At 39.3% G+C, this 25,190-nt stretch overlaps 1 protein-coding gene across 2 annotated transcripts in view; it reads left to right on the top strand.

Moving 5' to 3' along the window:
• Window positions 1-25,190, top strand: part of RELN (reelin) — a 383,519-nt gene that overhangs the window by 130,748 nt on the left and 227,581 nt on the right. For both annotated transcript variants that reach the window (XM_078394334.1, XM_078394333.1), the window contains exon 4: window positions 18,041-18,111. In XM_078394334.1, the coding sequence (XP_078250460.1) occupies window positions 18,041-18,111 (71 nt within the window). The remainder of the gene's footprint in view (window positions 1-18,040; window positions 18,112-25,190) is intronic.

Genomic DNA, 25,190 nt, shown 5'->3' with positions numbered 1-25,190 from the left:
AGGGACGGCTGCTTCAACTTCAACTTTGTCCAGATGGCTGGTTTCCACCATCTCTTTGGCCTATGAGTTACAGCATAAACCTCTCCCTGAAAACCTGCGTGCTCATTCTACAAGAGCTGTTGCCACATCCACGGCCCTGCTGCGAGGGGTAGACATCCCCGACATATGTAGAGCAGCTACCTGGTCCAGCGTGTCTACCTTCATCAAGCACTACAGACTGGACCTCAGGGCCAAGAATGAGACCAGATTCGGGAGGGCTGTCCTTACATCACTGCTGCAGTGACGGCCCACCATCCTGTAAGTAGCTTGGTAGTCACCCACCAGTGTGGATTCATAGAGAACCACGTTGAAGAAGAACAGGTTACTTACCTGTAAACATGGTTCTTCAAGTGGATTCTCTATGAATACACACGACCCGCCCAACCTCCCCACGTGTCTGTCACTGCTGACTGAGTTTCCAACTCTCTCTATGTGCGGGCACATGGAACTGGGGTTTTTTGGCGGGCTGCACTTGCGCAGTGCAGGGCAACTCAAACTTTGTATCTTTTTCCTCATAGCTCTGGAAAATTCCGAGAGGAACCAGCGCAGGCGCTGTTTAACCCACCAGTGTGTATTCATAGAGAATCCACTTGAAGAACCATGTTTACAGGTAAGTAACCTGTTCTTTTTACTTTATATGGTTTTATTTTTAAAGATTTAAATATTTTTCTATACTTTACACTGCTTTTTAATTTTTACAATTTTATTCTTAAGAATATTGATGTATTCTAGAGATGTACTGTATTCTCTGCTTTTATAGGCTATACACTCCTGTATTTTTAAGAATGTAACATTAAGCATTATTTTTGGTGTTTTATTGTGCTTTTGACCTTCTATTTTTATTTAAGCAAATAAATATAGCTTAAGTTTTATTTTCATATATGTAAGCAATTGTACCTGCAGCTTTGTTCATAGCTGTAAGAATTATTTTCAAGCAACATTCTTGTGACTTCTGAAAAAGTTACATGTTTTCAATATCTTGATTTTATGAAACATTGAAGCAATGTAGATAAATGCTAGAAAAGACAAGCTTTGAAAGTCGCCTGGAATTATTGCAACAAAGAAAGTACTGTACTTAAGATACCCAGATGAATTTTGCAATGCTCGTCTATGATTGTCTCATTTTATGCTGGTGTTATTTACTGGGATAATGTCAACTATGAGGAACCTAGAAAACTTTCATCACCTATAAGCAAAGTGTGGGCTTTGGGGTTTTTCCCTGTAGGTCTGCTTTTAAATTGGGAAAACATATAGAGCACCTCCAAGTGGGATCTGACTTCAATGTCAAGTGACCTCTTCCATAAGCTATTTTTCTTCTGGGTGTCCTCCATGCTCTTGTGCCCCTGGCCCCTCCTGGGCAGTCATGTCCATAAGAGGGGGTAATTTACCAGACTTCAGGAACTGGGCAGAATGATGGGGAGACTAGCTGTGGGTGATGAGTGGATTTCCATTCTTTCCATTAGATTAGTCTTGGTACTGTAAATAATGAAGGTAAAGCAAAAGAAATGACATATGGTGGTAGGAAACCAACGTATATAGCTTAGATACTGTGTATATGAAAACACACAAGACAAGAACAAAAGAAGAGTACACAAATTTGCACTTGTAATTAATGTGTTAAGTGTTAGGTTTCCAAATCTTATAAATGTAAATGATAAATTAAACTTGTAAGGGAATTAGAGTTCTATCATTATAGCTAGTCCATCATTTTTCCAATGTCCCTGTTTACGTAGAACAATATCCTTTCTACATACCTGTCAGAAACCAATTATCAATTCTTCTTTACTGATTCTAAGAATTTTACAGAACTCATTCACCATGCAGCACCAACAAAAAAGCAGACAGAGATTGCGTAATTCAGCTCTTTTTATGTTAGTTTTTAGAAATGCGTAGGGCTGTTTTATGGGCAAGTTGTGATGCAATTTTTATTTCTGCTGGATTTTTTTCCCTGTGAAAAGCCCCTGGGTTTATTCATCATGGTTGCAAATAGTGCTCATAGTTAGATTTCATATCAGCATCATTCTTGAAATAGTTAATGTGAACTAGATGGTGATGGAGTTTATTATTTTTGTGTGATGTTGTGCTCAGATGCATGAGTCAATGAAGCATATTTGGGTGGGGATAAGCTGCTCAAGTAATTATTTCATTGGATGCTGAAAAAGCATTTGATAAAATATATTGGCAATTAATCATCAGATTATCTAAGATCATCATCATCATCATCATCATCATCATCATCATCATCATCATCATCATCTTAGAACTGCAGAGCTGGAAGGGACCCCATGAATCATCAAGTCCAGCCCCTGTGAAGGAGGCACAGTGGGAAATCGAAATCCCAACTTTTAGTACCACAACCAAATGCCCAAACCATTGAGGTAGTCAATTTATGTTTGTTACTTTAAAAAAAATTCTGCAAGAATTCATAAAATGGATAAAATTTTTATACCTCTGTCCTAAAACACAAGTAAGGGTTAATGAACTATCTCTTTCATTTGGAGAGAGGTACAAGATAGGGTGGTGCCTTGTCTCCATTGTTACTTGATTTGTTTTTGGAACCACTGGTGTTTAAACAGAATAGAATGATCCATGGCTTTCTTCATGAACATGAAGAATTTAAATTAGCTTTATATGGAGATGATTTATTACTACTTATTAGCAGGCCAAAAATATCTATACCAGAATTAATAAAAATTGATAATTTTGGTAGAATCTCAGGATACACAATTGATTGTTTAAAATCTGAGCTAATGCGGTGGGTAATTATAAAACTTTTACATTGCACAGTAAATGGCAATTTCATTGGTGTCCAATGAAAAGCCATTAAAAGCAAAGTATGCTGCTTATATACCACTCTATGTTGATTAAAGCACTCTCTTGAGTGGTTTTTAAGTTAATTATGCAGGCTATGCATTGCCCTCCTAGCAAACTGTGTATTCATTTTACTGGTCTCAGATGGATGGAAGGTTGAGTGAGCCTTGAGTCATCTACCTGGGATTGAACTCCTGGTCGTGAGTACATTAGAGCAGCTAACCAGTGTGCCACAAGGCTCTTAACATATTTAGGCATTTTGATCTTAAAATACTGTATATCTTCCAAATGATTAAAATGAATTTAAATAAGCTGACTGGAAAGATTTCTAATGATCTAGGGAAATGTCCATCAGTTAAAACTTAGTAATTAGGGTAAGGTTAATACACTTAAGATGGATATATTGCTATGAATAATTTACATGCTTCATGGTATTTCATAATATATTCTCCAAGTATATCTTAATAAGATCAGTGGAATATTCCAGAAGTTCATTTGAAATAACTGTCCACCTTGCTTCTCACTTAAGAAAATGCCAATATCAGAAGGTGTTCTTAATTTTTCAGGTGCTAATTTGTACCACAAGGCATATTTTTAGCAAATGTAAATGGCAGGCAAGTCTCTGTTTCTATGTATACCCCAGCTTGGTTGATTTTAGTGATGGCCTGTCTGGCACCCCATTATGGATGGTTTCTTTTGGTCTGAAAATAAAAGAAAGTTGCTCTCTAGTTGCTAAAACTCCTTCAGTTTTAGCAACTAGAGAGACATAGTGTATATTGGCCTGTCAGTTACAATTTGATTCACACATCCATTCTAAAATAACGTCATAGGAGAACCCAGATCTGAGGTTCCCTTTTTAAGAAGTGGATGGATGTAGTAGATATACTTTAGACCAGTTGATAGTTTCGGATGATGAATTTACAATGTTCTTCACATTGTGGGCTAAATATAATCTACCTGTAAGTGCAGAATGGCAGTTATCTCCAGCTTCAGCTTTTGCTGGTGTCTGTCTTGAGCCCATTTGCACTGAGTGTTTTAGACTTTCCTGAGTTGTTGGAGGGAATTACTGGATTGGTTCAGAAACCTAAGCCTGTAACTGACTTCTATAAATGTTTAATGGATATTTTCAAGATGAACATTCAAGAGTTTTGATAGAGATGGAATGGAGAATTAGAAGGAAAACAATAGAAAATAAACAATGGAAAATCGTATTTTCCAGGAATTTGTTCATTTTGGTTTGAAGTCATTGCATGTATTAATGCAGTATTGGAAAAATATTTAGCATCTGCTGATATTTATGTTCTCTTAAATTATAGTCCTTATTCAGTCTAACAAATAGGCAACAAAACTAGACTTTACAAGCCCTTATGGTGGCTGAGCAACTTATACTCTGAGCTTGGAAAGGTAAATGTCTTCCATCCACTACACCAGACCTGGGCAAAAGTTTAGGGCCTTGTAGTTCATTCACCGCAGGGTCTCACCCAATGGGGGCCTATTACTACCCACAAATTGGGGGCCTATTACTACCCACCCCCAAACACAGTTTGGATTTTTCATGTGGCCCCCTATAGAAATTAATTGTCCATCCCTGCACTACTCAGTGGTGACAGGATCTGTTAGCTCTGGCTACATTTGAACGTGTATGCTACAGACACCAATTTAATGAGGACATTCACTTGGACACATGGAAGGCCTCCACTGATTTACATGTGTACTCTGAGATGTATGCAGTGATGCTTATAATTATATTCACATTGCAGATTTATAATGGTGGGATTCAGTGAGTACTAATACTATTGTATTTACAGTTCTTATATTTCTTTTGTTCTTTTTCTGTTTTCCTTTTCTTTATTGGTTCAATGTTTCAGTGTTAAATCTGTAAAAATAAAAAGTAAAAAACCTGTCAGAAACAACTTGTGGGTACCCAATAACAACAGTTCACCTTCTAGTTTATAGAAGACAGAGAAGCAACACCCAATGTCAGCAGGTACTTAATTGAAAAGATTGAAGGATGCAATCCCAAATTTACTGTGTATTGCCTATAGACTTTTTATATATAAATGAGCAATGGAACCAAAATAGCAGCTGAAGATTTTGAATACTCAATACTGTATGTGAAATTCCTATTATTGTTAATTATGTACAGTATGTAATCCATAGGTAACATAGGTAACATAAATATTAATAAACAACATAGAATGTATAATGTACATTATTTCTCTGATGGAAAGGACTTAAATTGTTGGTACTGTGAGTCCTGCCAGCAGAGAAACAATAGAAGCTTGTTCTATTATTTATATGAATTGACTGACTTGGCAGGCACCACTGCAATAACCCTTTCTTGGTAGTACAGAAAGATTTGGTGTGTATGTGATTTTCATTCATATCAAAGGTAACACCATGTTGCAAGTACTGTTCAAAGTGTTGTGACTTACAATTAATACCAATGCTGTTCAGATATGGTTTAGCCAACCAATGCAGAGGGTTGGCAAAAAAGTAATTGAAAATCCAAATAATACAAGAGAACAGAGAGATAGTAACATTCTAGAGCAAATAAGTTTTATCAATATTGTAAGTGACGGATGTCTTCTTCCTGTGTGTTGCTTATATATTTAGCTCAATATAGGTTTTCAGATTTTAGTTTTTTTTTTCCAATTTCCAATTGGCCCACTAATGGTTCTAGACCTGGGACTTTAAAATTAAAAATGAACACAGGAAAATAAGGACTATCCTAGATCAACCCTAAGTCCTGTTTAGTCCAGGATTCTGTTCCTAGAATAGCTGAACAGTAGACTAGGACAGGGCAATAGTGTGGTATACTGGATAAAGAGCTAGACTGGAACTGGGTTCAAATCCCTACTTGGCAATGGAGGCCGCACTGAGGAGTGACATGAGTAAAAACATTCCTCATATACCTTGCAAAACTCTATGATAGTTGCCATAAATTGGATGTGACTTGATGGCACATAGCAGGATTGTGAGAAGTCTGAAGGATTGTAAACACTATCTCCATATTTCAGCTAGTTGCCATGTACAGACCTCCCCCCCCCATATGACAAAGACCACTGGGATAAAATTGGTCCGAGCAAATCTATAAATTTTGCCACTTGGATGCTTTTTGTACTAGCCAGTGTAAAGTGATGGAACAAAAAAAAAAGTCCCACACCATGGCAAACCATGATGCCAAAGAGCAGACATGCCATCCTTTGGTTGTAATTAGGTTACCCCTATTGGGGGAAGGTGTTGCTTAGTGCATTCAGGTAATAGTGCATTCAGGTGATGCATTAAACCCTTCTGCGTTCCTTGCCCTAACTATACTGCTAACCCTTAATTTTTTTGACCTGGGGGGGGGAACCCCTCTCAACTCATCAGTGTATTGTTTTTGGTTTTCATTTCTTTAAATCCTTGTGTCTGAGGGCTAAAAGCCACTCAGGTTAGTGGCTACCACTACATCCTGTGGTACTGTGAATTCCATGGTTGCACTATGTGAAGATGGACTTGCTTTTGGGTGTTATGAAGCTTTGGCTATTCAGCTGGAATGAATGCCCTTTCTCCAAACCATGCATAACTGTATGGTATCATGTCTCCCCTTACTAGGTTTTTTTTCTGAGCTAAATAGTCCCAAATGAGTCTTTCCTCATAGGAGAGTTGCTCCAGTCCCCTTGGCCATTTTAGTCACTCTGTTCTATATTTTAGCCACCTCTAGAATACTCTTTTCAGTTGTGGTAACCAGAACTAGCTTTCCATATTCCAACACTAGCTACACCATATATTTGTATAAGGGCAGCACACTTAGATATTGTCAACTCATTCCCTATTCATGCTGTACATGTAATTTGACCTTTTCATACCAACCACACAGTGAGTTGGCATTCTAACTAAGCTCTCTATCACATCTAGTTTCTAGTCCTTGCTCAGATCAGATCAATGTACAGGTATATGTATGTGAAGTCTATATAAATGTGTTCTATGATCCACTTTTTTTTTAGTTCTTCACATTGATTCTGATTAGTACTGAATCCTGTTGAATTTCAGATGTACTTCCTCCTATAAGTAGGGAGAGTTTGGTACAGTAGGCTGAAGGAAAGGCAAGTGCAGTCCTGTCTACATGGGTGGGACTCTCTTCTGCACCAGAAATAAGGCAAACCTGAGAGTCCCTTGCTCACTTCTGCTAATTGTTGCAGACTTTGTAAATGAAGTGGAAAAGGAAATCTGTCATGCTTATCAATAATTTCCGTAATGGATCGTGCCTCACTTCCAACTTAGTTTGTCTACATGAATCCGTCATGCCAGTGCTAACCTGCTTTAGGAGTAAACCCATTGAACCAAATGTGACATGGCTTCCAATAGAGGATAGGACTGTACTCCATACATTCAACTTTCTTTATACCATTTTGCTTCACTTCAAAGTATGGTTTATTGACCCCAGTTGCAGAAATAGTTGTATAGGTACCTTGGCATTTGCAAAACTCTGTTGTAGACTATAAATGATTATCACTACTGGGTCAGGAAATAAATGTGCCCACAATAGTGGTTTTCAAACCCTTTCCATATTGACTAGTCTGCTGAGCAAGCCCTATTTCATTATTGCCATAGTAACCGTGCCGACTGCAAAAGATTCTGGGATATGTTATAGCTGCTTTGTGTCCCAGTTCTCAGAGAAAGAAGGGATATACATCAAACAAACGATGAGGGATTCAGACATGGAGGGTATTGGGGAAGCCTATTAGGCCTTGCTTTTACTCATATTGCCATGAAATGAAAATATGCTGTTATATACCAGACTTTCACCTATGTGTGCACATTGGAGGTGATGTGTTAGCACTGCTACAGTCAATCAGTAGTTGTGGGGAGTTTTTTTTTTTTAGGCAGATCTATTTTCAGGTGAGTTGCTTGTAACAGCTCATCTTATTGTGGACTGTTGCTTAGTTTTAAAGAGCTCTAAAATTCCCCAGAGCTCAAACTGAAAACTACTGAGCTGTGATTTCTGTCTCTCGGCAGGAAACCCTCAGCTTGATTGAAGGGATGCTAGATCTTTTACATATTCATAAGAAAAGAAGCCAGTGCCTCTTTGAGGTACCAGTTAGAGCCAAATATGATTACCTACCCAGAAGGGAGAGATTTACCTAATGCTCCTCCATTGCATTCACCTATTCATTCTTATCAATTGTGATCAACTTTGTTTTTTCCCCTTATGATGCAGAAATGACCCAGAGAAGTCAATAATTGCTTGCATCTTTCATATTAGGCCTTTTTGGTGCTAAGATTAGCGTGTTTCAGTCTCACTGTGCGAGCTGAGAAGAGGGCACTCTCATAGACAGTAAGAAGGAACTTGAAGTTCTTGTATTGCTTCTGCTATTACTTTAGCTCCAGTCGTGTTGTTTTTTCTTAAACTTCTGCTTTTGTTATCAGAAATCTTGAGTTTCCCATTTCAAAAAGAAATGAACTATAGCTTCACTGAGTTCTAAATTCAGAATGAACAAGGAAGCAAAATACATGCATTTATCTCATGCATACATTGGTTGAATTCCAGTTGCTTGGCATAGCAGGTCACTGGCACAAGCTATTGAATCAGTTTATTTGGTGAGTCAACTCTTCTGTAATTTCCATTGATTCAAATGGGCCTACTCTAGCTGTGACTTCCTTTAGCATATTAAGTCGCAACTGAAGTAGGCCCATTTGAATCTATCAGATATACAGAGTCACAAGAAATAATTCAAATGGTTTGTAATCCCAGAAAATGTAAAGTAGAAATTATTTTAATGAGTATTTAGTAGAACAGTTCATAGGCTGTTGTCGCTGTACAACTGTGTCTCTCAACCTTCAGCTCCCTCAAACTGTGCTGCCAAAAATTGGTGGCAGTTAGAGATGAACCACAATTCAGTGATTTGGCCTGGTTTGATGTAGTGCCTGCACATGTGTTCCATGGCTCTGCATGCTTCCCTTCCCTGCCTCTCAGTCAATGGCTGCAGCATGCCTCCTTCCCCCACACACTTACTGCACATTTCCTTCTTCTACTTTCTCTGCACAATCATCCACTCACCGGCATTGCCCCAGGCTTCTCTGTCCCACCTCCTGTTTGAGTGGGCAGTCACATAGAGAAGGCAGAGAAGGGAAGCATGCCATAGTGAATGGCTGGGCGATTGCACAGAGAAGGTGGGGAGGAGAGAATTGTATGGGGCCCACAGAACACTTGGGCAGGCCCAGCACCAAACCTGGGCTGAACCACCAAAGCACAGTTCATGGCCATCTCCAAGTAGCCCTCTGTTCCACTAAATTCCTCAACAAGTTAGATGGGAAAACTGTGGGAGAATGATTATTTTTCCTTTTTGAAAACAAAGCATATGGGTGGCATGCATTGTTTTAAGGCTGTTAAATGCTCCTTGTGCCCCAAATTGGTTTGAAAACACAGTGCTTGCTTTAAAGAAGAAATGTATATTTCCAAACATTTTTTCTGGCTCTTTTAGATTTGCTGTCAAGTTTGGCATTGTGCAGAGCTCATCGCCACAAAATGTTGGCGAGTCAGGTATGTACACATCCACCAGCAGATTGGAGAGGGAGCAGTGAGCTCCCCAACATTCATAAGTTGACCATCCTCTCATAAAATAATGTTTATTCAAATTCATTATGTAGCTAGCAAACAGAATTGCTGTCTTCGAATTATAATTGCAAAAAACAAGCAAGCAAGCAAACAAAAAACCTTCCACAAGTCTTGTAGGATGATTAGTGGAGGCAGAGTCTTACCTTTATTCAGTATTGTTTTCCCTCCCCCTGCCAGAGCATTACCCAGATCTTTTGCCAATTATATTAGACATCTATTTTTTATTTAATTACAAATTTGATATCCCAGAACCCACACTGTCTTCTATCTCTGCTATTGCTATGTGCCATCAAGTCAGTTCCAGCTCATTGTGATACTAATAGGGTTTTCGAGGTACACAAGATGTTCAAAGTGCAGTTTAAGATTGCCACTTGCTCGTGAGTTTCCATGGACATGTAGAAATTTGAATCCAGGTCTCCTGAACTAAGTCCAACACGCTGTCCACTACACCACACCGTATTCTTCATTCTATCACAGTGTAATTATTAGCATCCTGGCTGTTTTAGCTATCACACATTCCTGGTTAGCCTTCCTTGTTCTCAGTTGTGAAAAGTTGTGAATCATTTTATATAATTGGGAAAATCCATTGCTTCTCTGACAAACATGTATTCTTAGTTATGGTATTAATCTTTATATCCCACTCGATATAATTGTGTGGATTTACTATGTGGTGGTTCTTTGTTCTTCAAGATTGAAGTAATATTTGTAAACTCCTTCAACATACTGGTGTTAGAAGCTCAAGTTCACAGTACAGTGGTGCCTTGCTTGGTGACGATAATCCATTCCAGCAACATCGCTGTAGAATGAAATTGTCGTCAAGCGAAAGTAAAAAGACCATTGAAATGCATTGAAAACCGTTCAATGTGTTCCAATGGCTGAAATACCTCACCATCCAGTGAAGATCCTCCATAGGATGGCCATTTTCTGGTGCCTGTAAAGCGAACAATCAGTCCTAAAACACAGCGGGGGAGCCATTTTGCACAGTGGGCGGCCATTTTGCGACCCGCTGATCAGCTGTTTTAAAACCATCGTAACACGAAGAATCGGTTCCTGAAGCAGGGAACCGATAGTCGTAAAGCAGATTTTCCCCATTTAAACATTGTTTTGCGATCGCAAAAGCGATTGCAAAAACCTCATCGTTAAGCGGATTTATCATGGAGCGGGTAATCATTAAGCGGAGCACCACTGTAGTTATTTTAGTCAAGTGTGTATACCTTTTGCTAGATTCACATAAAAAACCAGCTATATGTTTTTATGACTGGATGAAGTTAAAGTGTCACTGGCCATTTGGTAATCCTTTGGCACAAGTGAAGACCCTTTGGGCAAACAGATTCAGGCAACCACTTTTAATGCTGTGCTTGGTGTGGCAAGTAGAGAAAATAGAATGATTTGGAGCCACCTGTTCACTCATTTGATCTTGGCACACCTAAAAGACAAAAAAGTTATTGGCAACATTTAGAGCAGTCTGGGGACTGCTCTGAATCATGTTCTGAGTCATGCTCTGGCACAACAGACCCAGAGGCTGCTACAGCTTTAGCCAGAGATCAAGGAAAGGACTTGGTGCTCTAGCAAACACTTTCTCTGTTCCTACCCTCCTTTTTTCCTAGATCAAGGAGGAGTGACAGTTCCATCATTCCCAGGCTGGGAATGAAACCCTTGCCCAGATTGTGCATTGCCTTCTGTTCAGTAATCAGCATGTGAGCTCTCAGTGTCTTGGCAAAGGGATGAGAGGTCCCTTTGCAGTGCCATTGGAGACGTAGTGTCAGTGGAAGCATACTGCCTAGAAGTGACAGGCTTCAGTGTCCTGACTTGTTCTCCAGATGCAGATCACTTATTATTGTGAACATTGTTTCTTTGTAACTCACTTTTTAATTAAGATCTGCTGGGGAGATCCTCTCTCCATGCCCCACCATTGAGAATAGCCCTTCATGTGGAGACTTATGTGGGGGAGGACTTTTCCTGAATGTTTTCCTCTTAGAGGATAAATTGGTGCCAGCATTGGCATCATTTCAGCACCAAGTTAAGATATGCATATTTTTAAAGAACCTTTGGAGGTTGAGGATTGTGGCCTGCATAGATTTTAGTGCAATGGTTTTAATTTTTGAATGTTTTAAAATTTTGCTGTTTGATTTTAAATTGATGTGCACCCCATCAGCAACCCTTCCTGCAGTGCTGGCAGGACTGGGGTCCCTGGCAGTAACTCCATGGGCTCCAGTTCAGCTCCTTGACTCAAAACAGCTTTTATTAGCGGTACAGCATCACTTTCCCCTGCCTTTTCCCTCACAGTCTCATAGGACTGAATTATATTCTCTAAATCCTTCGGCACCACTGGCCAACTTGAAGTCCCAGTTAATTTCACTGGAGTTTCCCAGAATCCAGGTTCTGGAAAGCAAGAGAAGGAGAACATGGGTCTATGAAGCATCCCTTTTAGGGAAAGCTCATATAGATTAACAAAATAGGCTCTGCAGCTCTTCTCTGTCTATCTCCTCCCTTGGTGTACCTGTTGTCATTTGCCTCTCCAGGGCCCTCGAGTGTCCAGGCTAACGTAGCCTTGTCCAAGCTTGTGACTGGAACCTCCTCTATCTGACCCTTGTCACAATCAGGCAAATCAGACAAGGATAGACAACTTCCAGTGTTTTCCTCTGTTGCATCCTCACACGGATCCTCTTCTTCACAAATAGGGGACAACCCTCTACTTTCCCACTCCTTTATTCTCCCTGACCCTGCCTCCTCCAGTTGCCCTCTCATCAGGGAACTGTCTCTCCTTGAGCTGTTTTAGCTTGATCCTGAGAAGACTTACCCTTCTCCCAACTGCTTGATAATTGTGTGCTGGGACCAGACAGCTCGCTAGGCTGAGGCAACAGTTCTACTGAGGACCCATCAAATATAAATGAATGAATGAATGAATGAATGAATGAATGAATGAATGAATGAATGAATAAATAAATAAATAAATAAATAAATAAATAAATAAATACTGGTGTTATAATGCAGGATTGTGCTGCTCGTCCAAGTGTTGATATTTTGCAAGCAGAAGACTTTTCTTCACAGAAATCACTGCTTGTGCAATAGCAAAAATATGCAAGCAGCACAATCCAGCATTACTATGCTGACTGGAATTCCAACAGAGGAAAACCTCAATAGAATAGTTCCCTTGGAATATTAAGAAAAGGGGAATGGATGGGTCTTGTCAGTGATTATTAGCCTTCATAGCTAGACAGGACCTCTACTTCTTTCGAACATAGCTGCTTCTGACTATTAGGCATGGAGAAGGCTGTAATCTCCACACCAACTTTTCAGAAGCATCTGACTGTCTGCCATTAGATAGAATACTGGGCTATGATAGACTCTGAATGGTTCTCTGATCTTGAAATGTTCTTATATTTTTATAAAAACAGTTGACATGCCTCTCTGATCTTCCAGTCGAAATTAAAAGTAGCAGTAATCTCACACGTCACCAATATTTTTTGGCCTGAAATACTAAAACAGTAAATAATCAGAAATTTTAACCATATCATTTCAGACAACATTTATTTTTGGTCCTTTTATCACATAAAACTATTGGTCAAAATCTTGTTGGCATAGTTATGCTGGCGTAAACTGGAACTGGGTGCCAGAAATAATTAAACAAATTATTTCTGGGTGCCAGAAACAATTCTTTTCCTGTCTCTCCCTTCCAGACTCTGAGGCTGTCTATGGCTCCTTTTTGTCCTGTAAAAACCTTTGGGAGCCTTGGGTTATGGGGTGGGGAGGCTTTAAAAGTTAAAAGTCACCATCAGATTGCCAATGGCAGTCCTGAGCCTGGTGGCGATGAACTAGCAGTGATTTTCGAATATTAAAGGTATCCTCTGTCCTCACCTTTGAACCCCATAAGGATCACAATTTTTCTGAACAATACTGTGAATAGTTGCCCAGAGCACCTTCTGGAAGACAACATTGACTCTTAACATCAGTCAAGCAGGACTGCACACTGGAGATTACATCTGCTTCCAACCACTAGATAATTTTCCTTCAGTTTAGCTTGAACTCATGCGTGGACGAAATTTTATTCCAAGTTCTCTGGTGGTGGCTTGCCATATATGTGCATTGCCTTTTCCCATGGCTAAGTAGGAACTTTGAGGATATGTGTGTGAGAAGTATTGCAAATTATTTGGCAGCCCTTTACTTAAGAAGTTAGGAGTTCAAATCCAAACTGTAGCTAACAGGGTTGGAGTTTAAAACCTCACCCCAATGCTGTTTGGCAGTCACTTTTTAAAATTCACCTTTGAGAACCAAATGGGCAGAGACAAGTGCCAGGAATTTTAAGGTCTCTCATACAGTATATATGCACTGTCCATATTATATTGGTGCACAGCTCAAGGAAGATGGGTTTATGTAAACAATGACTAAAGTACAGAAGCAAGTAATGTAAAAAGAGCAGCAATGGGAAAATTACTTCTTGTTGTTGTTGTTGTTGTTGTTGTTGTTGTTGACTACAACTCATTGGATTCCACAAACATATGACCATTGGCTATAGTTCAGAAAATGTAACCTTTTCAATTTCTGAAAAAATAATATACAGCATATCACTCAACTTTGGAATAAACAGAACTTTGCAACTGAAGTGACAGACAGGCGTAACTGTGAATCAAATGCAGCCTGAAATGCCACTTTGGTGCCATCCCTTATACTTCTTGATCCCCTCCTTTTTAATGAAAGCATTGTATGAGCATTAATACCTTTATCTGTTAATTCGCCTCTTCAAGATACAAACACTTGCTCTCTACAAAACTTCAAAACTTCATTCAGGAAGAATGTTTCTCGGTGACATAGTATGGAATCAGCTAGCAATGGTACAGCTTCTTTTCTCTAGAAGAAAAAAATAATATTCACAAATAGCAACAATTAACATTTCTGAGGAGCTGCTATTTATAGAATATTGCATTCAAATATGTGATAATGTGATAAATGCTGTTGATCAAATATAGTGGGTAAATGCTTCTGTTTAGTGATCGCTGTAACTAATCCTCCTAATAAGGACATGAAACAACATAACATACTATTAATGAAATCTCTGTGTTTTTAAAGTCAGATAAGGTATATTTCAGTGATTGTACAATATTTCTGCCATTGTGGATAAAATGAGCAATTGGTCATAATCTTTCTTTCATCCTAATTTTATAGAGTTAAACTATATTTTTTGTTAACACTGTATAATATTATCCTCAACTGAAAATAGCTTGTGGGCACTAATATGAAATCCCATGACCATAACTTATTGTGACAGGTTTATGGGATTTGGGAGTAATATTTTCAAGGTGTTTGTCTTGTTTTGTTTTTGTTGGAGGATCATGTACTTCTGTGTGATGGTTCAGTTTTAGCTTGATGAGCAATATTACATGTAGATAAGTGGTATCCAAGATTTCCAACTCTATTCTTATTAAAACTAATTCAGAGTAATTTAGGATGCAGTCCTAACTAGCCAAGATGTTTGGCTGAGCTGATACTAAGTAAATAGAGACTATGCAAAGCAGAAAAAAACATGCAAATTGTGCTGCTCAAATACCACTCTGGGTGATTTACAATTTAATTATCCAGGCTACACATTCCACCCCACTCTGCAAGCTGGGTATTCAATTTACCAACCTTGGAATTATGGAAGGCTAAGTCAACCCTGAGCCAGCTGCCTGAGCCAGGGACCAAACTCAGATCATGAGTAGCACCAAAGTTTAACTACGGCCCCACGAGGCTCATGTGCTAAATCCAAAGCCCTCCAAGCCCAGGGATGTTGGAAATTATGTAGGATTGCTGTGGCACTAGCTTGGATTTGTGCTGGCATAGTGGTTGTGGATCTGAAATGAGAGGGGTTTGAATCAGGTATAAATTAGCACCTCCTCGCCTTCTGCCCTCCTTTTTTTTTCTGGCTCTTCTGTCAGCTGATCTCAAGCAGCACAGCTGTTGCACCATCTGATCCAGTTGTGCCCACAAATCAGCTGGCACAAGAAGCTTCTGTGCATACCAGTTACACTAAAGCCAGATTTATCTTTGAGTTTGGGGTTGCAGTGCCTACTACAGTAAATGCAGTCAAAGCTGGTGAGTTCTAAAACATTTTGTAACCAAGTAATAATCATTAATATTTTTATTGTATCTACAGATTTTTAAATTATCACCAATAAACCCATTTTCCACTGCAGATGAATATATAACACTGCATGGAGAAGCACTGGGAATTACTTGCATTGACGAAAGCATATTACATCTATAATGATTATGCTTTCAGTAATGACAATGTTGTGGCATTTGGAGGTGCAGTTTTTGCTTTAAAAAGTGAATGAACTGTTCTCATTTACATTATTGCTCCCTTTGAAGATGTCTTTCACTCACTTTTAACACTAAATACTGAGCTGCATTGAGTGAACAGGCACGCTGGTTCACTGCTGGAGGGGATGGCATTATTCACGAGATGCCTACTATGCTGTTTCCTGCACTAGCTGGGCAGAAGTGGCCTAGAATATTAGGTTACCTGATGTAAAGTGCAAGACGAAGCTGCTCTGTTTACACAAGCCAGCTGGGCTGGCAATTGCACCTTGTTTCTGTTTGCCAAAAGGCTATCTGTTGAACAGGTTTTCTCTACAATATGTGGCAGGTCCTGAAATATAGTTTTAGTATGGACTGACACACCCTGTTTTCCTCTGGGATGGCAATATGAACAGTTTAAACTACCTGAATCTTTCCTCTCCAGGCCAGCCATTTCCACTCTTAGCATCAGGCAGTTACCAATATATGTTCGTTACTATCTGTAGCAAACCCAATTAATAAAAGCTATAAGCAAGAAAAATATGTTCTACTTTCAACCAGGTTGGATAAAAATCTATGTCAAAAAAAAATCAGATTTTTAAAAATTTAAATCATGATTTAAATCAAATCCACCATACTTTCAACCTATTTATTGGTGTATTTACCCTCATTTCTCTTTCCTCTCCTCTAATTCATGATGCAGGCACAATCAGAGTATAAGTTTTATCTTTATGAGTGCTCAAAAATGCCATGTGTTTGTTGAAAAGGCAGTCAGTGAACAAGGAATACAAAGCTGAATCACTATAATTTGTACGAGGAGAAGAACATAATTGAATTGAATGCCTATTAACAATGCAGAACATAATTCTGCACCTCTTCCCCCAGAGATCATTGAGATGTGGGACAGGCTCCTCCCTTCTTCAGTATTTTAGAAGCAGCTGCTATCAGTGCTCCTGTGATGGTGACAGTGGTATCAGGTTTTTGTTTAACGGGACTATTCAATTCAAACCAATTTCCTGGGCTCAGAATTGTTTTATTCTGTGTTTTACCTTTGATATGGATTTGATCTACATTATGGAAGTATACCAGGTTTTGAACTTCAGTGCTGAGTAAATACTCCATTTATTATATTTTTAAGGTTACGTTTGTCATACATTTTAACTTAATAGTGCATTAACTTGTTATTTGGCTCACTGAAAACAAAAACAAAAAATACCACATGATATAATCAGATAAATGTTTCTGCTCTGATGCACATCTGCTAAACTTTATTGTACAATGGCTGCAGATCCATGGAAAACTTGTCATTTGGAGTATCTGGGTGCACAATGGTGCCTATCCCTCTGTGTCTTTCCAAATCCCATTTCTGTCTGCTTGCAGAGGTAGTCAGCTTAGTGGTTTAGAACAGTGGTTCTTAACCTTTGTTACTCGGATGTTTTTGAACTGCAACTCCCAGAAACCCCAGCCAGCACAGTTGGTGGTGAAGGCTTCTGGGAGTTGCAGTCCAAAAACACCTGAGTGGCTCAAGGTTAAAAACCAGTGGTTTAGAATTCTGGCTGTGGAACTAGAGGTAGGGAGGTTGATTCCCTATATACTTTCCTGACAGAGGCTGGAGTTGATGGTCAGTAGGGTCCTTTCTAAGATGATGAAGATGATGATGATGATGATTATAGTGGACTAAATCCTGTTGGTATAGTTATACTGGTATAACCCGGATCCAGGCACCACAAATAATTAATTTAAATGAATTGAAAGCTTCCTGTCCCTTCCATTAGGTTCCAAAGCTCTCCAGGGCTTCCTTTTGCCCCGAGGAAGCATTTGGGAGCCTTGAGATGGTGGAGGGCAGGGCGGGAAGCCTTCAATAGTAAAAAAAAATTACTGCTCAATCATTCCCAATGCCACCAATCCTGGAGGTGGTGATTTTTTTACTATTAAAGGACCCCCACCAATCCTAAAGCTCCTAAAGGCTTCCGCAGGGCAAAATAAAGCCCTTGGAAGCCCCAGAACCCAATGGGAGGGGGATAGGAAGCATTCAGTTTAATGCAATTAATTATTTCCAGCTTTTGGGTCTGGTTTTTGCTGGCATAACTATGCCAACAGAATTTTGCCACTGTAAAGTTTGCCTCTTCATGTGGTTAATTGATTGGATGACTGCGGTTGCAGTGTAGAAAGCTAAGGTAGACAGCAGTTGTTCTTTGAATTCACTTTGCCATTTGTTCTTCCAAAATGAGATGGAAAGTATTTTTTTGATATTTGTGCTGTAATAAAATGTTGTTGCTTATTTATTTATACATTATCTTACTGCATTTCCAGGGCAACAGCTACTCACAGAGGCCAAGTTATATTCAAGGATGCCTTAGCTCAACAGCTGTGTGAACAGGGAGGTAAGAGATTTTGTCATTTAAAATATTAGTCATCTTCATTATCCATTTGTGCTCAGTGAAGTGCTGGGTAGTTAATAAGACTTTAAATTGTAAGATACTGTTAAGATGTGTGAACGTTCCATATTTTTTGCAGTAATATCAAAAGTATTTGCCATGTAACTTCCAGATTTTTAAAAGAGCCCATTATGAGTTTCCAAGAGGCCACAAAGCAAAAGGAGATTGGTTTCCTGTACCTTTGATAGTTGTGGAGAAGAGAAAAAAATATTAACAGATGCAGTAGTTTTTCCCTTCATTATAAGACCCCCCCAATACCTCCTTCTTTTTGTTGTTGTTTAGTCGTTTAGTCGTGTCCGACTTTTTGTGACCCCAGAGCATGGACCAGAGCATGCCAGGCCCTCGTGTCTTCCACTGCCTCCCAGAGTTAGGTCAAATTCCTGTTGGTAGCTTCGATGACACTGTCCAACCATCTTGTCCTCTGTTGTCCCCTTCTCCTCTTGTCTTCACACTTTCCCAACATCAGGGTCTTTTCCAGGGAGTCTTCTCTTCTCATGAGATGGCCAAAGTCTTGGAGCCTCACCTTCAGGATCTGTCCTTCCAGTGAGCACTCAGGGGTTATCTCCTTTCGAATGGATAGATTTGTTCTCCTTGCAGTCCAGGGGACTCTCAAGAGCCTCCTCCAGCACCACAATTCAAAAGCATCAATTCTTCTGTGGTCAGCTTTCTTTATGATCCAGCTCGCACTTCCGTACATCACTACAGGAAAAACCATAGCTTTGACTATGCAGACCTTTGTTGACAAGGTGATCTCTCTGCTTTTTAAGATGCTGTCGAGGTTTGTCATCAGTTTCCTCCCAAGAAGCAGGCGTCTTTTAATTTCGTGGCTGCTGTCCCCATCTGCAGTGATCATGGAGCCCAAGAAAGTAAAATCTGTCACTGCTTCCATATCTTCCCCTTCTATTTCTCAGGAGGTGATGGGACCAGTGGCCATCATCTTAGTTTTTTTTATCTTGAGCTTCACACCGTTTTTTGCGCTCTCCTCTTTCACCCTCATTAAGAGATTCTTTAATTCCTCCTCACTTTCTGCCACCAGAGTGGTATCAGATGCATATGGAAGGTTGTTGATATTTCTTCTGGCAATCTTAATTCCGGTTTGGGATTCCTTCAGTCTGGCCTTTCGCATGATGTATTCTGCATATAAGTTAAATAAGCCGGGGGACAATATACAGCCTTGTCGTACTCCTTTCCCAATTTTGAAACAATCAATTGTTCCATATCCAGTTCTAACTGTGCCGGGTAGGTGGGGCTCGTCAGCCATGGAAGGCAGCCCATCTAGGAGAAGGAAAACTCCAATTTCAAACCTCCACTGCCTTGTGGCTATATCCACTCATGGAAAAGGCTTCAGGAGTTAACCTCAAGGCAAAATCCGGAGCTGGAGTCCCGAAGGCAGCATGTGTCGTTCTGCCAACTCCTGCGACATTGCTGGAACCAGTTGTATTGGCTCTTGCCTTTCCATTGGACCATTTCAGCAATGTGGAGAGGGGGGATCTGCTGCTTGGGTAACAGCCTATCCTCCATATTACCTTACCCGGGCTTCATGCTCTGGAGAGGACACTCCTCGATTCAGAGCATGTTACCATAGTCTCTCGAGACTGAAGGATGCCTATGCTCCTATGCTAGTTCTAACTATTGCTTCCTGTCCCACATATAGATTTCTCAGGAGATAGATAAGGTGGTGAGGCACTCCCATTTCTTTAAGAACTTCCCCGAGTTTGCTGTTGTCCACACAGTCAAAGGCTTTTGCATAGTCAATGAAGCAGAAGCAGATGTTTTTCTGGAACTCTCTGGCTTTCTTCATAATCCAGTGCATGTTAGCAATTTGGTCTCTAGTTCCTCTGCCCCTTTAAAAACCAGCTTGTACTTCTGGGAGTTCTTGGTCCACATACTGCTGAAGCCTATCTTGCAGGATTTTGAGCATAACCTTGCTAGCGTGTGAAATGAGTGCAATTGTACGATAGCTGGAGCATTCTTTGGCACTGCCCTTCTTTGGGATTGGGATGTAAACTGATATTTTCCAATCCTCTGGCCACTGTTGAATTTTCCAAACTTGCTGGCATATTGAGTGTAACACCTTAATAGCGTCATATTTTAAGATTTTAAATAGTTCAACTGGAATGCCATCACCTCCACTAGCCTTGTTGTTAGCCATGCTTTCTAAGGCCCACTTGACTTCACTCTCCAGGATGTCTGGCTCAAGGTCAGCAATTACACTATCTGGGTTGTCTAGGACACTGGTTCTTAACCTTGGGTTACTCAGGAGTTTCGGACTGCAACTCCCAGAAGCCTTCACCACCAGCTGTCCTGACTGGGGTTTCTGGGAGTTGTAGTTCAGAAGCATCCGAGTAACAAAGGTTAAGAACCACTGGTCTAGGATATCCAAATCTTTCTGGTATAATTCCTCTATGTATTCTTGCCACCTCTTCTTGATGTCGTCTGCTAAATGAATGAATGAATGAATGAATGAATGAATGAATGAATGAATGAATGAATGAATAATCCAGGTTTTTTTTCCTATTCTTCCTGTTATTCCTGCTATGGGACATATGCTGCCAAAATGTGACTTTTGTTCTTATCCTTACATTGCTTTGTTTGATGGCCTGAATAGATGTATGTGTCCAACTACTTCATTCACATCACTTGAACATGCTTCCTTTATAGCAAGCAAAACCAAAAGAAAAAAAAAGGTAAAAAATGCTGTGGCAACTTAAAGACTAATTGCTTTATTTTAAATTTTAATGTGAGCTTTCATGGCCACTTTTTTCACTTTTTTTAAATTTTAATTTTACTTTATGTCATGCACCCAAAATCTCAATGAAGTATAACTTGAGAGTTTTATTCACAAAAATGTCTAACTCTCAAGTGCCTGCTGAGCATCAAGTCAGTTTCCCTGCTCCATATCACTGTGAATGAGCAAAACATTGGCAGTGGCTTTTGGTGATTTATGATTACTTTAAATTCGCGAAGATACTTTCCTTTCTCCTGGGATTTTCTTCAACATTGTCTTTTGTGTCCCCTTCAGTATAATTGCTATGTTCTTAGCAAGTGGCACCATTGCAGAAAGCTTATGGGTAAAATCCAATTTTTAAAATTGTTATATTTTGAAAGTCGATGAGGTTTGCTTTACAGAAATTCAACAAGCACCACAAATACGCCACACAATGTGCACTAATTGTTTGCTTACAAGCAGGATTTCAGGCAGGTTACAAAACCTGATTAAAAGCAAATCCTGGTTAGTTCACATCAGTGATCCCAGGAGCTTCTTAAACTGCACCCATGATCTTAATAAATGTTCCCCTTATAATGTAGAAGGGATTTAGTAATATTTAGCTAAATATTACAAAGACATATGCAAGGAAACAAGAATAGAAGGAAGTGTTGCCAAGGATAATTACATCTGTCTCTTTTTAACAAGCATTGAATCATGCTGTTTAGCTTTAGATTTGAGCAGAAAGCAAACTAAACATGTCTCCTTTGGTGGGCTTTTTGCCTTTCTTAGAGTGGAAAGAGGAAGTGATTATGAAGAAAGCTAGTCATTGACCCAAATCCTAATGATACACATGTGTTATCTTCCAGAGGCCCATACATACACAGGGGCTTCCCATTCTTATCTAAGAAAGAAAATGTTCTCCATGATCTGTGGGATATGGGAAACACTCCATGTGCATCGGGGAAATTTTCTTTTCAGAGGCAGTGAAGAGAGTGCCCCTGCAAGGAGCTGTTAAAAGTCTCTTGTTGACTGCTTTGTGGCACAATCTAGCAAAACAATTTGGCAGACAAGTCATGAATTTATACCACCAATGTAGCTGCCCTGATTGTTGATGTGCTGAAGAGCTGGATGAAGCTGGTAAGATATATGTAAATCACACTGTGACTGCAAGTACAGATACACGCATGTGAAAAAAAGTACATCCTCTTTGAACTCTGTGGTTTTACATATCTGAACATAATTAAAAAATCATCTGATCCTTAACAGGTCTGAAAAACAGGTAAATGCAACCTCAGATGAACAACACATAACAACATATTACACTGTGTCATCTGACGTATTTACCTAATTTTCAGATCTGCTAAAGACCAGATGATTTTTATTATATCCTGATGTGTAAAACCATAGAATTCAAAGAGGGTGTACTTTCTTTTTGACAGGACTGTGTGCAGTTCAAACATTTCAAAAATAAAAGTGTCAAAATCCCACAATCCAGTTATATAATTATGTATGCCATACTTTAAGTATGTCTGTATGTAGTTATTGGGAAGGAAGATTCTTTGTTTTCTAGGATGCTTAGCCGAAGGCACACATGCTCAGGATGACAGCCTTAGTATCTGGAGGATGTAGCAATGGAACTAGGACACTTGCTTGTTTTGCACTTCTCATAATCAAGTCATGTATCAAAAGTTTATATTTAGCCACTGAGATCGTACAAACTGCCCTGTTCACCTTTAAAAAATGAGGGCTGGAGATTCAAACTGGATGGTCCTGTTGGGAATCTATATCTACTCTAGGGACAGCTCTTTGTCCTAAGAATATAGGAGAGCATCCCCAGCATTTCTGGGTGAAATTTCTGCTCAAACCATAGGCTGCCTATGATACACCCTATTGAGCTACTGCAGGAGGAAGAGAGAGTATAGTGATACTTCGCAAGATGAAAATAATTCGTTCTGCGAGTCATTTCATATTGCGAAAATTTCATCTTGCGAAATTTCCCATAGGAATGCATTGGGGGAAAATTGTATTGCGAAGCACGGCCATAGAAAAATTCATCTTACAAGTCACAGGGGGAAAAAATCACAAAACTGTTTCATCTTGTGAGTTTTTCGTTGCACGAAGCATTAGTCTTGCAAGGCATCACTGTATCTGGAACTTGAGATGGTTGATGAGAGGAACAAAAAAGGGGAAAACTAGTGACAAGAGAGGGCTATAGGACTAGCAGGAGGTGGCTTGCATTTGCTTCCACTTCTGTTGATCATTCAGTTATCACTTCACTTCTGCCTGGAGGAGACTTTCAGAGGTGTGGCTAGCTGCTGTTGCCTGAACAAGCTTATTAGGATTGCTTTTTGCATAATTTAGTCCTTAGTTCCGAAGCCACCTACCCTGACATGACAAAGGTGTCTGAATATCAGGAAGATAACTGATGCAATGAGCATAAAAACTTGGAAAAGCCTTTCCTCTAAGGGCAAAACAAAATTATTTATTTTATTTTATTTTATTTTATTTATATCCCGTCTATCTGGTCAATTACTACCAGATACTGTAGGTAAAAAAAAGTTTTACCTATTTATTTAGTTGTGATTCACCATGTCTTCTTTGAGGGTTCTATTCATGAGAAAATGCACAGTTCCAACACCTACCCACTCATCCTGATTATATAAACCAATCTGTATCCATAAAATACAAATGCAAAGCACAGTCCAGACAAAAGTGAGGACTTTTAATTCCCATTAATTTCAAAATAAGAGTTAAATGCTGGTTCATCTTTCTTTCCATTTAAATATATGCAGATTTAAATGTATGCTGCTTGGCCAGATTGTACTCATAATCTTTTTAGTCTGGTAGAATTCTCAACTTGGAAATACTTTGAAAAGTGCTATGATTAATTTTATATGGTACTCTAAGTATATGACATTTTTGGACAATGATTATAATATGCGAAGGTCAAAAGTGTACCGTAGTGTAATAAAATATAAATTGTAATAAAGAAATCATTCCTGGGGATATGAAAGCAGGTCCATCATTCATTTAATTGCAACTTCATAGTGCTTCTATAATTTCTCAGGTGAAGGATTAGAATTTAAAATTAGTTGAAAGGTACTTGAGGCAAAGAATGCCTAAGCCTTTTTGGGCACCCTTGAAATTTTTGCAAATGAAGTTTCCTCATATTCCGGTTTTATGGGAAAGAATTTGAGAACAGCATTTTATTAGGCATTTTATCAGTTTAGTACTTGATTAACTCAATAAATAAAGTTTAGTGCTTTCTTAACCTTACAAATAATTTATTTCAAAACCAAAATGCAACTGCAACTCAGCTTTTTCCACAGCTTCTACAATACATTTATTGTTCTTATGAATCCTAATTAAAATGTCTACATCAATATTACCAGCATAACAAAAGCAGTATTCTGTAATCAATAATCTCTGTGGCGAATGCTAGAAGGGAGAAGATTGACTGTAGATAACCTCATATCTTATTTCTCAGTGGCCTAAGTGAAAGTCCTAAGGCTGGTTGCAGCTTTACAACTGCAAATACTGCATTTTTTGTGATGGAAAATGATGTGAAAACTTTATTTATGCTGTTATGACCCACTGGAGACCCAGACTGAAATTCCCTTTCAGACATGAAGCTTGCTAGGTCACCTTGGACCAATCACTTTTTCAGCCTTACTTACCAGACAGGGCTATTCTGAGATCAAATAGGTACAGGAAGAACCAGATAGACAGGCAAGCAGGCAGTTCCCCCCACCCTCTGTAGTACATGAAGTGGTCCCTGGATCCCAGTGAAAAATTCAGCACTCAGTCATTTAAACCATCCTAGAAATGGAAAGCAAAGTATAGGAAAAATGTATTCTGGTGCATGTGCTAGAGGAGGATGCCTGAAGCATAAAACCTGTACTCAAAAAGGGTGTAGGAGAGTGGGTTAAAAACTAGGGGTACTTTCTTGAGCAAGTAAAATATTCCGGGCATGGCCACAAATATTTACAAATCGAGCATTACACAAGTGCCAAAAAGAGTGAAGAAGCTCATCCTAGATCTCTGACAAAGATATTGCAGCTATTCCAAATCTATACTGGACTAGGGGTCTCACAGTAGAGATTTTAGGAGTCTCTCTGGTTGCACTACTCCCAATTGCACTCCAGAGTCAGGATCTAACAGTGTACTTCCTCCGAATCTTGCTGGTTACACCTGAATTGGTACCACCTCCTTTCTGCAGTTGTCTAAACACTGTGAAGTCTGCCTTGGAAGACTAGGAAATCCTCTGGAGAATGGTTTTTTTTTTGTTTGTTTTTTGTGTGCGTGTGTGCCACAG

This window comes from Pogona vitticeps, chromosome 5 (genome assembly GCF_051106095.1).
Source record: "Pogona vitticeps strain Pit_001003342236 chromosome 5, PviZW2.1, whole genome shotgun sequence".
Lineage (NCBI taxonomy): Eukaryota > Metazoa > Chordata > Lepidosauria > Squamata > Agamidae > Pogona > Pogona vitticeps.
Note: the sequence above shows the minus strand (reverse complement) of the source record. Positions and strands in the feature narration are given on the sequence as shown.